Source organism: Lepisma saccharinum, chromosome 4 (genome assembly GCF_977018435.1).
Source record: "Lepisma saccharinum chromosome 4, izLepSacc3.1, whole genome shotgun sequence".
Taxonomy (NCBI): Eukaryota; Metazoa; Arthropoda; class Insecta; order Zygentoma; family Lepismatidae; genus Lepisma; species Lepisma saccharinum.
The window spans coordinates 27,713,543-27,732,680 of record NC_139232.1 but is presented as its reverse complement, the minus strand read 5'-3'; the positions used below and the strand labels follow the sequence as shown (position 1 = coordinate 27,732,680).

Below are 19,138 nucleotides of genomic sequence, written 5' to 3'. Positions count from 1 at the left end.
TCTTTTTTGGTATTTTCTTCTTATTAACTTTGAGACTAACTTTACACTTTTTCTGGGGAATACTCGTATCATAAATATCTAAAAATACCATTAACAACTTTTCAAATGTTACATCAGACAATGTGTGTTCTGTATCCAAGGACTGAGGTTTACTTAACAGATCTAGCCAGTTTATATTACAGAGCAAGTTCCTGAAGTTTAATTTTTTATCATCCGTTATTGGTCTTGAGATCACTATTTTAGATTCCTTACAGTTACAATCAGATGGTTTTAAGTTAGGAATATTTAGCCAAGGAGAACCATGATCTGGGTATGCAAATACAGTCACATCACATGTTATACGAGATGTTTTTATGTTTGTAAATATATTGTCCAGGCATGCTGAACCCCTAGTGGGTTTATTATTCATATAGTTAAAGTTAAACTGCCTAAGCAGATTTTTATATCCAGTCACACTTTGTTTATCTTCTGTTACATCAAAATGAGAGTTTAGATCACCACCAATTACGATACTAAAGTGTTTCCATTGAGACTTACTGAAAAAATCTAACATTTCCTCAAGTTTTTCAAGAAAAATAGTACGATCCCCATTTGGTGATCTATAAAGCACAACTATTACAATTTTGAGGTCCCTGTGGCTTCAAAGTTTCATTCACTACAGAGGAATTCAAAATCTAGCTTATGACTAGCATGTACAAATGCATTTTTTTTACATATATTGACACTCCACCATTTACAGGTATTTAAAAGTATAAGTACATTATACAAATTATAAAGTAATATCTTTTACAAATTCATTATAATATAAATTTAACAACAATTTATGAACAACATTTTTAGTTCCACCTCCAAGAACAAGAATAAATAAATTAAACGGCATTGGGAGTGTCACTATTCATCTTAGCGACCCCGAAAACTATGGATTCCACACTAATATTGGTCCTCTTACATGTTACCCCCTGGTCACTCCCTCCCCTAGGGGTGCCAGAGGTGTCTTGGAGTTGAACGGCATTGGGAGTGTCACTATTCATCTTAGAGACCCCGAAAACTATGGATTCCACACTAGTATCAGTCGTTTTTTATTATTTTTACATGTCACCCCCTTCTCACCCCCTCCCCTAGGTGCCAGAGGTGTCTTGGATTTAAACAGCATTGGGAGTGTCACTATTCATCTTAGCGACCCCAAAAACTATGGATTCCATACTAATATCAGTCCTTTTACATGTCACACCCTTCCCACCCCCACCCTAGGGGTGCCAGGGGTGTCTTGGAGTTGAACGACATTGGGAGTGTCACTATTCATCTTAGAGACCGCAAAAACTATGGATTCCACACTAATATCGGTCATTTTCGATTATTTTTATATATCACCACCCCCTTCCCACCCCCTAACCTAGGGGTGCCTGGGTGTCTTGGAGTTGAACGGCATTGGGAGTGTCACTATTCATCTTAAAAACCTCAAAAACTATGAATTCCACACTAATATCAGTCGTTTTTGATTATTTATACATGTCCCCCCCTTCCCACCCCAACCCTCTAGGGGTGTCAGGGGTGTCTTGAAGTTGAACGGTATTGGGAGTGTCACTATTCATCTTAGCGACCCCAAAAATAATGGATTCCACACTAATATCAGTCGTTTTAAATTATTTTTACATGTCACCCCCTCCCATCCTCATCCCTAGGGGTGTGAGGTGTGTCTACCCCCCACAGTATTTCTTTCAAGATTGCAAGTGATACGTGTTCCAAGTTTGGTTTAAATCGCCCCAGCGAGAGTTACGCCGGACCAAACACACATACACACACACACACACACACACACACACCCATTTTTATATAAACACACTTCCAAAAGTTAAGCACGCGATGGTAAAATCAACAAAAATGGAAAATAAAGCTTTGATTAACACAAAATTGCACATGATGGTAGCAAATGTGTTTATGCATTAAAGAAAACAAGAATTGTGTACAAAGATGAAAAAAAATACTTTTCGTAAGTTATATGATGATGTCACATCTGGGTCATTAACATAATGATGTGTAAAGGCAAATATACCAAACAAAACTTACAGTAATATGGTATGAGACCACCCCGGACCTTCACACACACTTTACAACGATTTTCCATGCTTTCAATGAGGCAATAATTGATCAACCATCGCAGATGCGAGCAATAGCCATTCCTCCATTAGGGCAGTTTCCAACTCTCTTAGGAGGCTGGCTGAAGGAGGTAAACATGCGGAGACAGTACACCCGAGGGAATCCCAAAGTTTTCAATGGTATTAAGGTCGGGGGAATTTGCCAGCCACTCCATACAAGAAATGTCCTCACTTCCCAGGTACTTGTCAATGATGTTGGCTCGATGGGGACAGGAATTATCGTCCATAAGGAGGAAATCAGGACCAACTGCTGCAGCGTGGAGTCTCACAATGGGGTCTAGGACTCCATCCCGATACCGCACAGCCGTCACAGAACCGCCCTTAATGATTTGCAGCTCGGTGCAATATCCCATTGAAATTCCATCCCACACAATGATGCTGCCACCTCTGAATGTGTGATGTTCCATGATGTTCTTGGCCTGATTGCATGTGCCTCATTCTCTCCAGACTCTTACACGCTTATCATCTGATTCCAGGGTAAATATGGACTCGTCCGTGAACAGGACATTGCACCATTCTGAGACAGTCCAATTGACATTTATTACGACATCACTTTAATATTGCTTCTCTGGGTTGGACGGTTAGTGAAACACAAACACGTGGTACTCGAGCACACAATCCCTTCATGTGGAGAGTACTGGTAGACATTGACTTACCAAGTGCCGCTTCAACCATGGATGTAACAGTTGTGGAGGTCGCTCATCGATTCCGCTTGACTACTATAGCAATATATCAATCATAAGAGAGAATGGTAACCCTTGGACGACTGGGCACAAGTGTCCGGACAACTGTTTGACTTGTTTGGAATTGTTTCCATAGTCGAGAAATTACCGAATGATCAATGCCAAAGAAAATAGTGACATATTTGATTGACTGTCCTGCTTCAATGTATCTGACAGTACGCCAGTGCTCACTACGTTATTCATCTTCTTTCAGCCAAAGAAACACGAATTTTATCAAAAATAATTCTACAAAAGTTATAAACACTTTGTATCAGCTTTTAAATGCACCTCAAACCCTTCAGAATGCTGGGCATCTTCAACGAAAGTGTGATGATTCTTGCACGAAATCGCCGCTTTTATGCTATTTCAAGAACACAGATTAAGCACCTAGGTACAGATGATTCACTCTCTACTTACAAAAAGGAAGCTACACATAAAACTGATATTTACATCCGCAGCGATTTTCAGCCACTCAAATTCAAATATGCTTTTGAAAATTTGCATTGCGTGCTTAACTTTTGGAAGGGAGTGCATATAGAGATTTATGAATGGTGAAGAATAATCTCATTGCTAAAAAGGTGATGACAACAAGAGTTGAAAGCATTGTCAGGCATTGAGGAATAGTGTGTCTAGCAATTATAGATCACTTAATCTTACTGCACTCATAAGTTTTAATTCTCCATATTTGTTGCCTTGTGAATGACACAGTTAATAAGCAATACCCTTTTTCACATGCTTTTATGAACCTTAGTGTGACTATGCAGACTGGAAAGAGCTTGACTAGTTGGGCTGATAGGGCCTCCCCGATAGCGTCGTGGTAATATTATTGCCTTGTAATCAAGGAGTCCTGGGTTTGATACCTGGTGGAAAGACATAGTGGTTTGGGTCCCAATTTAAACTGTAGGTCCAGTCCCAATTAGCCTATCTGTGCATAAAAGTGCACTATACAGGGTGTCATTTTAATGGCGCCCACGGACCACAGATTCGTGTAGAGGACATCGAAACAAACAACTTTTCTCAGTAACATTTTTCACGTTGGTGCGTCAATTCGACGCTACAACCGTTCAAAAAAGGCAGTTTTGCTGCCTGGATGCTGGCAACCCAACACAACATTTGATCGTATCTGTGACGTCATTTCCTGCGGCGAAACAGTGCACGGCAGGGTTGCAAGGAACACAAAAATGACAAATTAAAACGAAGCGAGAAACGCGTCCAGTAAACCGAACTCATAGCCTACCAGCCAGAAGATCAGCAGTCATCTCAGGGGAAGGGGAAAGTGAACCAACGATATGAGAAATGGTACAAACGTATTTAAAATGAAGAGTCAATATCTGATTTTGTCTCAGCCTACATGTCAAATATCAACAACAATAAATTTTATTGTACTTACAACTTAACATGTGGCTGTTTACGCCCAGCTACATGTCAATTATATTTGCAAATCTCGTTGCAAGGTTGATATCTACAGGTTTGTGTCCAGATGCCTTGTGGTACTTTGTGTTGATAACGGAAGTATCCGAGGTTCATGTTGTTACATTACGGCTGAAACACGTACAACCACAGTAACAATCTAATGATGAATCAGTAGCGAATATACTGCCCTGTTCAGAGTTGCAAACTATTACATGTGTATCCGGTACGTAGATAAACACAATCGTTGGAGAGTTTGTTTTACTACTATTTATATCCCTGTATTTTCAACCATTTTTGTCACTTGCCTCATAATGCCCTAAATATACATTATATTATGTGTTGCTTACCTTTGGAATTTTGAGTTCTTTCATTTCTATTTTATCATCTGTTCAGTGTGTCACAGACAACTAGTATCAGAAGAACGAAGTGGATAGACTAAATTGTAGATACCAACTTGGTAACTAGATTTGCAAATATTTGACATGCAAGATGATACAAAATTCGATATGACCACTTCTACTTGAATTCTATTTTCTTTCTACCATTTTTCGTATCGTTTGTTTACTTCCTGTTAGGTTACAGAACGTGTTTTCTCGTTTTGTTTGACGGTACATAATGTGGCTGATTGTAGCTATGTCATTTTTCACAGAATATGAGTGTTCCTGGCAACCCTGTAACGCATCGCTTCAGGGAGCTTATTATTGAAACTCGTTACGGTAGCTAGCTGACGAGTTGGTGGCTGAAGTCGGTTGCAAGACAAACGACATGGAATATACCGTATTATCGAAACTCACTCGTTCACTGGCTCTCGAGTCGTTCCGTTCGCTAGCACTCGGTAGCTCATACCCAACCAAGATCAGTCGTTCGGTCGAGTCGTTTGCCATAATTGTCGAAGATGGATGTATATTTATGTTTGCTTTTGGTACTTCAGACAAGGATAATGTGAGATGCAAGAGAATACTTACATTCCGGGCCATCTTAGGGTGAGTATGTTACGATTTGTATTATTATTATTATAAACTTGCACATTAAAATAACAGTAATCAGCGATGTAAATATGCCGTTGTTAGTCAATGCATTTTTTTCGATTTCTTAAGGAAATATTGGTTTCCGCGTACGCATGCTTGACTTTGTTGAAGACATATTTGTCAATGTATATTGTATTGCAGTAGTACAAGGTGTAAATAAAAATATATTTAAAAAAATACAATAGGTTTTTCCAATGTTCTTCTAAGTTGCCTTCATGACACGGTGCTATATCCACGGAAAATATTACCTTTGCCCTTTTCTTGTGTAAAAAATAATATAAAAGCACTTTAATGCTCATGGGGTAAGGCGTTAATATATGATTGTCTCATCGTATATATGTCATAAGTTCGCAGTTATTGTCGCGATTGATCCATATGATAGAAAAGCGGCGCAACAAAAATTAAATTGAAAATACAGAAGCACTTTAAAGGTCATAATTGAGAAATAGAACACTAGCAGCTAACCTGAATTATGTTTAACTACGAGAACACGTTTTGTGTTGATCAGAGTTACAAAATGTATAGAGAAATTTTGAAATAATGGAATGGATATAAAATGCAAATGTATACACACTTACTACTGAGTACTGATAATGTAGAACTAAATTCAAACATTTTTAGCATGTTTAGTGATGTTTATATTTGCTTTTTTGCAACAGGCAGCTACTAGTTGGCAGTGGCAAGAGATTGCAGAATTTCCATTTCCCAGGCCAGAGTCAGGAATTGCATGAAGCAAGACTTTCTCCCAAGAAGGGCAGAATACAGTGGAGAGGGTGAGTGTCTTTTTTAACACATTTATTCATGATTTCCAAAATTTAAGAAATGTTATTTTTGCAAAAGAAATGTAGAAAAAACTTATTTACCACACATGGAAGCGAATGTAGGCATTCTATTTTTCATTGATATGTGGTAAAATTTACATTTAGAGGTGTTCCACTAATTTATAACCATTGGTCCAATACTGACAATTTCAGAGGCCAACAAAATTAAAAATTAATATATACACATCAGTAATGTAAGTACTAATATAATCTGCATTTTTAAAAATATGTAGCAAACAAAACATTGGAACGTCAACTTATTCCTCTGTGTCTGACACATATACCTTGTATTAACAAAACCTTCCATGTCATCATCACTAAAACCCATAGCAGCCTCCCCGATGGCATAGCGGTAATGCAGTCACCTTGTAATGAAAGCATCCCAGGCTCGATACCTGGTTGGAGGCATATAGTGTACAGATTCCACTTTAAACTGTAGGTCCAGTCCCAATTAGTCTATCTGTGCATAAAAGTGGACTTAAAACAAAACTCAATCTCAAACTAAAGACCTCTAGCAGTTACAATTGAATGTATTACATAAATCATGACACCAGTATTCACTAGACTTTAAAAACTGAAACAAAATAAACAAGAGATAAGGTAACGTCAATGTCTGAACTTATTCTAAGCAGTTAAGAACATGGTTGACTGGAAGATACTGAGAATCCTCTCTTCTATGACTATGAGACTGAACTAACTAGTGTTGCCCGTGGGACAGGCTTTTAAAAATTCGAGACGAGACGAGATTGATCATTTGTCCCGAGACAAATAAATATTTTTGAGACGAGACAGGCCAAAGTCTCGTCTCGTGGGCAACACTAGAATTAACATGAAAGTTGGATGGTTAATGTAGCTACATAACAAGTTAGTGAATAACCACTGATTGAGATTTGCTGTGTTTATAACTGACAATACTTTGCTGCTAAAAAAAATCTGCTTCTAAATAACAAATTTCTTGCTGATTTACAATATCGGAGATGAAATGCATGACATTATTTTAGAAAGTATTTAGAAAATTGCTCTGTGGAAGTGACTTCCCTTTTGAGGTCCTTAAGTTATATTCAATCTTAAGATTTTATGTTCATATGAACTTGATGCACACATAAATTCCCCTTGCCTTAACAATTTGTATTTACTGCGCATGTAACCACAGTTAATATATATTTTATAATGTCAAGTTTCATGGATTTACAAGGCCACAATTCTTGTTCTAGTACATAATGACACACTTATGCCATAAATGATTCCAGTAAATGTTTGAAAAAAATCAATTTTTTAACACGGTTGTGGGGATTACGGTAGTGATCCACTCGTTTATTTTCACATGCTTCTGTAGTTTGGCAACACTAATCACTTTGACTCCCAGTGTACAGTGGGATCCATGAGTATTACCGTGAAAATTGTCCATGACTATTTTAATTAATTTTTCTCTTACATCCTAAGTGTTTTTAAGCGATGGATTTTCATGTATGCTGGTGCAGAAGTTGTCAACAGCTTGTTTTGACTTTTCTTTTAATTCTTGAAGCTCTCATTGGGTCAAAGAAAGTGAACGAACATGGCGATGGACAATTTGCACGGTAATACTCATGGATCCCACTGTGCCTTCGTGGAAGAGTGCAGAAAGTCTGTTCATCCATTATGTGAAATATATCCATTGTTGACTTGTTATAAAGCTCACATTTCAGTGGAGCACAATAGGGATCCATGCAACCATTAACACAGACACACAGTATTTCTACATATACTAGTAATAGTTTCTAATATCCGTTATAAATGTATGAAATCCAAAGTACGAAAAGCATGAATGAATTTTGTAGGGAAAAGTAACAATAAATGTAACAAACTAAGTTGTTATTTTCATCATATTGAAATGTACTTCATTAGATTTAGAATTTCCTTACCTCTGTAATGTATTGAGTGAAATGACTTTTTTTGCTAACGAAACCAGAATACTATTCATAGGACATTATTGCTGTAAAACCATGCTAGCATTTCACATGCTGCTGTTATCAAGCTGGTGTGTGTGTTTCTTTTTTTTTAATAATCCTGTGTAAACAAAAATGAAAAATCCAGAGAGAAGTGGGAAAGTTTCTTTTTCCCATGGCATGACGGGTCGTGACGAACCCCTGATCATTGTCGTGGGTTTCCATGACCAGCTTAAGCTACTCTTTCTTAGCTCCCCAATTTCCTCACGATGGCTGGTGGCCATGGGTTCCATACACAGGCTGAAATCTTGGGAAAATTCCGGGTTCGAATCCTGGCCGCCTCATTACGACCCCGATGCCACGAGAAGAGGAAAGTGGAGAGGGGGCAGTTGCCCCCCAAACAAGAAAAAGGAAAACAGAGAAGAGCGGCGGGGTCGTAATGAGGCGCCATTTCACTCCTCTCTCTCTCTGTGTCCGCGCCTCACTACGACCCCGCCGCCTGTGCAAGAAAGGGGGAAAAAATAAGAGAGCTTCCCCCAGGAGACCCAAACCTATGCATATCCCATAGTCAGAGCCAAATGCATGACACAGTGCAGATTAAACTTTCTTTCCATTTATGTGTACGATATATATTTTTATAATCACAGTTTGTTACGAATGGGACAGCCCTAATGGTTAAGCATTAGTAGCAGCCAACGTGAGCATATCACATTGGTCCACCCCAACCATATATATTTTTTTTCCATTTTTCTCTTTGTGATACATGTACTATTTATACTCTTTTATTTTTTAGGATTTGAATATATACTGCATGGAAGACAGACATGACCCTGGAACATATTGACACTGTGATGTCAGATTACAGGAACTTGCGAAGTATTTCAAGTGTCAAAAAGCAAATTTTACTGAAGACTTTCAATGAGAGTGCAGCTTTATAGTGGTCCCAGCAAGTTAACCATTTTAATGGCGGTTTCCCTGTGTTGAGTGTACATGGTAGTTGTTCAGCATCCTGAATAGTAGACAAGTGGTCAAATGTCGTGTATATACGACTTTCTATCTGCAATACACTAGGAAACTGGCAAATCTCAGAAAACAAGTCGAGCAGGTGATTGGATGTTTGTTTGATTACAGAAAATATAGTATCCTGATATCAACAATACCTGCCCAATTTGTCAGTGCTAAACCAGGTGATGTAACACAAACAAAATTTTTCAAGTGTGTTGTGCTTTAACAATTTTTTGTTTGTCAATGAATAGCTACGAATGTTGTTATGACAACAGTGGAATTGCTAAACCCATGCAATGAATTCAAACTAATCTATTCTCTAAATATACTATTGTGTATGGTGCAGTTTGGTTATTCACAGATCAACCCATACGCATAAATATTTCTAATAATTGTAATTTTTTTTCTCTGGAAAGTGTGTATGTCTCTCCATATGAAATATTTTTGGATACAAATAAAGTACTATTATAGAAAAGTAGGATTTATTAATTTATATAAAAATAATAATCCTGTGCGTAACAGCCCATGAAGGGCCTTGGCTTACCTACCGGCCTCCCTCCTATGCTTTCCTTCATCACCACTAAGTGTGGAGATCTTCAACCAAGATTGGAATAGTCGGGGGGTCAGCGTGACGTATCCCCAACCGTTGTAGTAGGTCTTCGTGACCGGATTACGCTTACTCTTTCGGAGCTCCCCAATTTCCTCATGATGGTGGATTGCCACCGGCCGAAAATTCCTGGAGACTGAACTTGGGATCGAACCCATACCGTCCCGCAGCTGCCATCCAAAGCAAGGTGCCTTAGAAGGCACGGGCACAGAGGAGGACTTAATTTATATACGTTCACAAAATTAATATAATTGCAGTAGATTACAGACTAGAGAAACATTGGATTGGTAAAAATATCTAATTTTACTTGAGAGTATAACTGCTCTAATGAAAGTTGAGGTTGGCAGTGTGATTGGTATCTTCTGCACACTAATGTAAGTTATTTTTTTCTGTAAAATATATTTAAATATGCCCCCAGCATGGCAGTCAATGTCAAGGTTTAGTTGTGTGTGACCAAGAGCGGCTCTGCTGTAGTGCTTGTTAAAATATTGACCAAAGTGCTGCCTACAATGAAAAAAAGCAGGTTTAGCTTAATTGCTTGTCAGTTTTGATTTGGTGAATCCTGCAATAACTGAACCGGTTACACGAATGCTCCCTTCATCAGACATTTATTTTTGAATAAATGTAAATAAAACTAAAAATAACAGTCTGATTAAGGGAGCATATGATCTGCTGAAACGTCACAATGAAAAACTGTGTTTTTATGCTTGTAATGACTGTAGACTACAAGAGAAATAATTCTACAATGCAAGCAATGCGTACATACAAGAAAAAATATTTTCCAGAATATAGTAGTGGCACATTTTATGAACAGATGGAAAAGTTTTCGGAACCATGGAACTTCCTGTTTGAGGTAAAATGTATAACATAAAACAACATGGGTGATAATTGGTTTTCTTGGGATATCAACATGGGTGATTGTTGTGCTGTTTCTGTGGCATTGGGTTTTTGTTGAATACAGCATTCATTGTGTGACCAATTCACCTCATGCAATTAAATTTCAAGTACATATACTCAAGAACCTTCATTTCCTCTCAGTAGACCAAATGAATATGTTACGTTTAGTTGTTCATAACCAAATAAGAGCCCTTCAGCTTCTATGGTGCTTTCCACAACCATTAAGACTGAAGGGTGGCTGTGTAAACAATGCTAACTGATAAAGTATCAGGGGGAGGGAAATGGTGACAGAATTAACTTTTGCTAGCCAAGTTAGGATGAAATTTCATTTCACATAGACGATGGTTCACCAAGTAAAATTTTAAGCAAAAAATACAGGCACGACCAGGACTCTATCAGAGCTACCGAAAGAAAGGTTCACCATGTATGTCAACCTCATCTGTGATAAATGTCAGCACCTTAATTGTAAAGTACATTTCCTTCCTTTTGATGCACACAACAATCACCACCAGAGATCTTTCAGAAAAGCCATTCACGAATGTCTCGCTTCTCATGCCAGCAGCACAAATACATCCAAGCAGATTTTCATCCGCACCCATAGGATGTCAGCCAAAGGGTTGCAGGAAGCTTTGAAATATATTTTGCTTGTGAATTATTGTATGTTTGAAAAGAAATTGAGAACACTTTCAAGCACAAATAGAAACATTTCTTATAATTGAAAGGAACAGTCCACATAATTTGTCCTTTCAAGTTCCAACAAATGAATGAAGGTAGCTTTGTTACAGAAACCACTGTCACCAGAAAATAAGAAGAAATGTACTTTTAACCACTGTACCCCTTCAAGAGTTATCCTTTTTTAATCAACCAATTTTGATGCTTTACGAAATATATAATTGATTATTGCATGCAGAAAACACAAATAACAGATATTTGAACCCAAATTATGGCCAGCACAAGTAGAAACCTGCCATCTCCGAATACTTTTGCTGCTTTTTATTAGTAAAAAATGCTTGTATGCACACTAAAATAATGAAAAACATGGAACTTTCTATAAGCTCCAAACCTAAGGCCCCCAACATAGTTGTGGAATGTCTTGTTGGGTGCTATATTCACTGCCGGGAAGTCTTTGGGCTGTGCTCCTTCACAGTAAAGTAACACGTTAAGGTATCAAATGTACTTTACTTCACAAAAACATGTTTCAGAGAGCTAAAAACAACTGAAAATGTTCACAGCAAAACATTTCACAGGTACAGAGGGTTAAGGGTACCAAACATATTTCAAATGAAGGATGAAAATACCCAAGCAAAATTTCTAATTTAGCAAACACTTTTATTGTATGTAATAAACTAAGTAGAAAAGAAATTTTTTTGAAAAATTTACTGTTTTAGTTATGCACGTTTCTGCACTTTAGTTTATTTTTGTGGGTAGACAGGTATCAATTGTATTTATTTTATTTTGTTTCAATGAATGTGATGGTCACATAAAAAATCTTATGTATTAATAGCACTGTTGAAAAATTGATTGAATGGTTGCAGCAACAAACTTAATTTTAAAAACAGTTTTCATTTTTCAAACATCATCAGCTAAAGTGAACATGTTAACAGCTCAAGAACATTCTTGTGATAAACAAAGCAACTGAATAAATTCACATCATTCCACTTGAAATCCCAGAACAAAACTGGAGCACATGCTGCATTAAGTAGATGCTCTAATTTTCTACATTACCGAAAACTATGTAAACTCACATGTATAACAGCCAGTCTCAGTGGCGGAGTGGTTAGCATAGCAAGCTACAATGCTAGGGTTGTTGGGTTTGAATCCCAGTCAAGGCATTGGTGCTCTTTTTTGAAAGTCCCTTCATCAATTTAATCTCATTACCATTCATCCTCACCTTTGCAATTAGCCAAAAGTGACAGAAAAGCGAAGTAATATAAACCAAACCAATCAATCACATATATAACGAAAATGAGCACTATACTTATTAATATCTATGCATGTTTGATTTGGAATGCCTGGTCTTTTAGTACAGTACACATTTCAACATCCCCCAGAATCCTACATATGAACATTTTCTTCTCTGTAAATTTGTGTTTGTACCTGAAAGTAATAGGGATAGTCTAGTTTCAACTTCATGAGATCATTGTCTTTAGTTCAGCAAGATGATTTCACAGAGCAAATCTCATTCACAGTAAAGTTTCTCAAACTATGGGCACTTTATTCCATATACTCCCTTCCCACAGCATCAGCAAATACTATTAACCATTTCATCTAGTATTTCGCCCATGCAAGGACAATTTTTGTTTAGGAATAACAGACATGTAGACATTAGTAGTAAGACCTTTGACTGTGTTCATATTCTCTCATGGGTTATACCTTAGTTACAAACTTCAGGAGAAAGGAAGAACTTGGTCTCAGTAGCTTAAAAAAATAGTGAAACAGATGGTGAAACTACCAGTTGTTTGATACAGTGTTCATCCCTGATTTGTACTGAAATCACTTTGAACTTCCTGCTTGACCACAAAATATAACTACATTTATTTTCCAACTCTGAGCACAGGTAGTTTGAGTGCAACCTGGCATATTAAAGCACTTTTGATCACTAAATTTTGGCCAGGTGCCTAAATTGAATAACGTAATTTTGAAGAAATACATCTCACTAGTCTTTTGTAGGTTTCGGAATGTTTACAAGAGACTGATATTTCATCGATGATTTCGGTATCACTTATCATGTCCAACCTTCTTTTCTTCTGCACGGAAGCAACGAAGTCCATGATACTTATTGAAATGGTTAGTAGTGTTTACATATGAGGAAGCAGCCATGCATTTTCTTTTTCAATGCATGATAAATTATCCCTTTTTTGTACACCAGGTTCAAGCATGAAGATGATTGCAGCAAGATGAGACCTCTCCAATACCAGCTGTACACAAACACAAGCCATATGTTACTTCCCCATTGGAGTTCTGGGAATGCTTAATCTGAAACGCTGAAAGAAAAATGAAACGAATTAGAATGAAAAATATATACTAACTATCTGAAGTAATACACTAGCCAACATAGTAATGAATCAGATTGTGTAATGAAATTTGCAAGTTGTACAGAAAGATAAGAAATACATTTAGAATACTGAAAGTAAATTTAGAGAAACTGGTAACAGTTTAGTATATCGGAGACACATTTCTTCAATTTTACAGAAGAAACTACTTATGGAAATGAGTTTTTCCAAGGTTTACAATGTTCGTCAAGGTATTTTCTTTCATCGTGGAATATATTTGAGCAAGAAATCATGTATTTTTAAGAGAAATATATCACCGATGCACAATTGCCATTGCTTTCATTTGCTTGCCCTACGACAACCGGATGCTGCATACGTTTGATAACGTAAGCCCCTGTCAGTGTTTCCAATCCCTTTTTTTTTAAATATGCTTGCCTAACCTAACCAAACCTAACCTTATAGGAAATGGTTCGTGGGGCTATCCGTCAGCTACCCGTGCATAATGTACAATTTGCACAAGTGACAAACATGACAGTAGGTATTTTGGTGAAGAAGGTTGGAAACACTGTATACCCACTACAGTAGTCAACCTCAGCCCGCCATATTGTGTGTTACGAAAGCGAAGAAATGAATCAAAAGAAGTACTCTGTATGTGAAAATATTATTTTTTTCTTTTCGTGTAAAAAGCATAATGGCACCTTGAACTATGTTCCGCAATACACAATTGGTAAGTACGAACCATTCCAAAACAAAATATTCAATTTAAATGTGTCTCCGATATACTAAACTCTTACCGACAAACTAATTTGTACATTTTAAATATGAAGAATGCATTAATTCATGAGGAATTGTTGTGAAAAGTAGCTTGTGCAGGCTACTCTGCCACAAATCACTGATGTATGAAAAATGTTCTATATTTGTGTAGCACATCAAGGAACATGTGGAAATGTTAAAGTATCCAAACCCACTTAAAATGTAAAATTAGTAATACTGTATGTGTATGCACATAGGAGTATAATTATAACGCTAAGGGCACCAACCCTAACCTACTGATGTATGCCTACAGAAACATGTTGAAAAATCGATCTGCACATAAAAACGAGTTAAATAATAATGAAACATGTTTAACATGTGCTTATAGTGATGTACGGAATTCGATTCAAGTAGAAAATAATGTGTATCATTATAACAATGGAATTGGAAAATTGGAAAACACAGTAACAATAATGAAAATCATCCTTAAATACAGGTGGAGATTCAAAGTACGTAATACAAGCTTTCACAGTAGAATAACAAAATTATGCTAAAAATGAAGAAAAGTGGCTTAAAATAGAAAAGAAGCAAAATGCAGACACACATAAGCACAAGTTGTATTTTTTTTTGTGGTTACTTTCTGCTTGGAGTATTTTGGTGTCGAGCAATAATAGAAATGAGGTCTGTGAGTAACACAACATCCAGACCTGATTAACTTTTGTGTACCAAACTAAACTTTTTCACCACTAGGCACCGTTTTATTAGATTGTGCGTCTTCGCACAATTTCGCATGTTCGCAACAATTTAAATTAGATTAGATCGAAGACATCCTTGCTTATGAATGGTGCATACGGTTTTAATAAACTCATAACTGTGATTTCCATTCAACAAATACAATAATTATTTTTATATTAAAAATAGAATGGATACTTGCCTTTACGCAGCAACAGAACTTCACTTATTCTTCATATCTTTGTCAACCGTGGAAGAGTTTTACTGCTATTTCCAGATGGCACAGCACGGTCATTAATTGTATGCGATGTCACCCACATTTTACACTTAACACATTCGTGCATTAAGATCATACGTGAAAAAGAGTATCGATACATCTCATTCTGTATTTCATTGCAGACGAAACAAAATTGTCCGCGATCAGATGTGCATGACCGAGATGGAAAAAGTCGCAACGCCATTGGCTGATGGTACAGTAGCCTCTCTTGCCAGCCAACATTTCACTCGCATGCAACTCGAGACCCCGAATCCGTTAGCTGCTCAACTCGTTTAGTTTCAATAATTCGCTTTTCGGCTGGCTACCGAACGAGAAAACTCACTCGTGAGCTAGGTGTTGACTTTCAATAATAAGCTCCCTGGACGGGATATGACGCCACAAATGCAATCAAATGTTGTGTGTGGTTGCCAGCATTCAAGCGGCAAAACGGGCTTTTTTGAACGACTGTAGCACCGAAACTACGCTCGAACGAGAAAAATGTTATTGAAAAAAGTTGTTTGTTTTGATGTCTTCTATACGTTTCCGTGGACCGTGGGCGCCATTAAAATGACACCCTGTATAATGTTAGTTGCAGGTCTATATTATTGGGCTACTGTTTTTCATTGTTCAGGACTACCCTTTGGGCAATGTTCAGAAATTTGCAGAGAAAATCATAGATTTATGCCAATCGTTTTTTGGATTTGAATATAATTATGTTTGAGATAGATAATTTGAATTGTTAGTTCTATGGCATGCACATATATTTTTTTAACTTTCAGCAATTTAATGACTGTTTAATTATGACTACAACTTGCATTTATTGTTCCAGGGTGGAATGAAAGCAGTCATGTGGACTGACACCTTTCAAACAATTGTTATGTATGGATCAATCATTGCAGTGATTGTAAAAGGAAGCTATGATGTTGGTGGAGTGTCTGTTGTATGGGAAAAGAGCTTCGAAAGTGACCGCCTGGAGTTATTTAAGTATATATCACTAGTTGATTTTGGCATTTGCCTTTAGATGCAAAAGACTTCCCCATTCTATACCTTAATTGCTTAATGAAGAATGTTTAATATGGATTTCCATAGAATTTACATTATTGTTTATGTACATTTCAAATATAGGGTGTCTGGAATAGGACTGACAGTTTTTAAAAGTTTGTGGTTTTAATATGGATAGAAGTAGATATAAAGAAAAGCAAGCATTTTGAAGAAAAACTCACCAAGTTTTATTGGTAGCAATTACAACTCAGCACAGCTCAGAATAGCTCCACATGAGCTCCTTTTGTGATACAGAGGATGTTCAACCTGAATTCAATTTCTCTCCACATATTCTGTAGCATCAGAGACATGACAGAAGCTATCACATTCCTAATTCAGTCCTGCAGTTCTTGTAGGTTTCGTACCTTTGGGCCAGAATACACAATGTCTTTCACATAACCCCAGAGAAAAAGTCCAGAGGGGTAACATCAGGCGAGTGTGGTGGCCTGGAAATTGGCCCATCATTGCCTATTCAACGATCAGGAAATTCCCTATCAAGATACTCCTTCACTTGTAGGCTCCAATGTGGCAGGGCACCATCTAGTTGGAATATCACTGTAGGTTGTAAATAACGTAATTGGGGAACTACAAAGTTTTCCAGCTTCTCTAGGAACATATTTCCTGTTATTGTTTGCTCCACGAATAAGATTTGGCCTATGACTTCATTATGCGTTAAAGCACACCAAACATTCAATTTGGGACTGTTTCGGATATGTTCCACATACGCATGAGGATTCTCAGAACCCCATATTCTAACAGTGGCGTTCAGTGACATTTAGACTAGGGTATGCAACATGGGCCAACCGAAATGGGTAAGCCCCCCCCCCCTCCCACACCATCACGTTATTCAGAAAACTACTTTACTTTTCCACAATTTCATAATAGAAGTTTCTCATCCTTGTATCAATATCCAAATGTAATGAGGTAAAATATATGTATGATATTTTATATTTGCAAATATTCTGATAGTAGCTATGTAGAGTCCAACAATTCAACTTCAATTATTTCCTTCATGCAGTGCGATGAACATTGAACGGGAACGAAATGGCACAAACATTTTCCATGCTTTCAAATTGCATGGGATAAATTTGATAAATCTCAGCATCCTACTATTTCACAACACTTTTCTCAGATGAAACCAACAAACAAGGCCAACAATAAAATTTCACTGTTTTCCTACTCAGTCAACCACTCTGTAGAGATTTTTTTTTCTCAAAACCAACAAACAAGGCCAACAGTAAAATTTCACTGTTTTCCTACTCAGTCAACCACTCTGTACAGATTTTTTTTTCTCAAAATGCCTAATATACTGCTTACCATCATTTACAACTCCTGCCTGAAACAGGAACAGATCTTTTATTTCAGATTGTTTACACTTTTTTCGTAAATGCCGAAAATCCCTTCTCCAGAATGTCATTAATAACTCCCAGTCCCCCTTATTATATCAATCCACTGCACCAACAAACAATATAGATCCTGTAATGTAAATAATATGAACGAAACACTCACTGCAAATTCCACAGGACAGAAGAACGCAAAAATCAACCTCCCATGGTAACAAGTGTCTGCTATCCCCAAAAACCACGCATTCTTGTGGACGAATGAATCGGAGATGCCAGTCGACAAAATGTTTTGTAGAAGGGACATAATTAAGCACATGTGGAAAATATGTCAGCATGTACATCCCAGAACACTTCAAAACCTAAAATAAATTATGTTAGGAACAATATAACATCCAACTACATCACTTTGCAATGTCTGCAGAGAGGGAGGAACTCAAATAAAATTTTGATTCCAAAAGGAGATAAACAGATACTCTTGTACTTTGAAAATTGTGCAAAACTTGCAAATTGTTCACATATTTACCCTCGACACAGTGATGATGCCAAAAGGGGGTTCACAAAAGATGCAATCCTCAGTCGGTTAGTCCATTCTGGTCCTCGCTTCCCTATCCGGAAAAAAAGAAAACTTGCTAGTGTGACTTTAACACCATATAAATATTTATATGTGATAGTTTACGCATATATTAAATATGATCTTCCACCACTACATATTCTTACCCTCCTCTCTGATTCCTGCATCAACAATAATTTTTTATAATGTATTTTTATTGCAACCCAACACAGTGATCTATCTAAGCATGACTGCTAAATGCTAGTAAGCTAAACATTCCACAAAAAAAATATATGTTGACTGCTGCCAACACTGCAGACACTGTCAAAATCTTTAGTACCCTCGATGCTTAGAACAGGGAAAGAAGTGATAGAGGGGGTGAGTGCAGGCAGACCCAAACATGTGACCGGGGCTGATCTCAGCCAATGGGTTTACCTTCCAAATTTGTAGGGTACCAAACAGAATAAACAGTATCTGCTTACAGAAATTGGCAGAAACGTGGCTCAGGTGGGTGCAGACAGGCCCAAAGTCACAATCGGGGTCATTCGGGACTGCCTTCAGGAAAGCCAGGCTAGACTACACAAGACAGAATGCAACATCAGCATCTTTGCGTGGAAATAGGAATTTCTTGCAGTGGAAGCGCCTTTGGAGTGATCATTGTTGAATTTTCATGTTTGGGGAAGACGAAAAAATGTTGATTTTTTCTTACTGTGTTGTGGGTACGCATTGTGTACCTTGCATACCCTGAATGCACGCCGTTGTATTCTAACATTGTGTCTGTTAACACAACCAGTTGCTTCATCTGAGAAAACAATTGTCGATAGAAAAGTTGGGTCATTATCAATCTTGAGCAGGATGTTAATTGCAAAATTTTGTCTTTGTGGCTTGTCATTTGT

The 19,138-nt window shown here is 37.3% G+C and overlaps 1 protein-coding gene across 4 annotated transcripts in view; it reads left to right on the top strand.

Moving 5' to 3' along the window:
- Positions 1-19,138, top strand: part of LOC145987119 (sodium-coupled monocarboxylate transporter 1-like) — a 138,010-nt gene that overhangs the window by 83,864 nt on the left and 35,008 nt on the right. For all 4 annotated transcript variants that reach the window (XM_083121604.1, XM_083121605.1, XM_083121607.1 and 1 more), the window contains one exon: positions 16,138-16,292. In XM_083121604.1, coding sequence (XP_082977730.1) covers positions 16,138-16,292 — 155 coding nt within the window. The remainder of the gene's footprint in view (positions 1-16,137; positions 16,293-19,138) is intronic.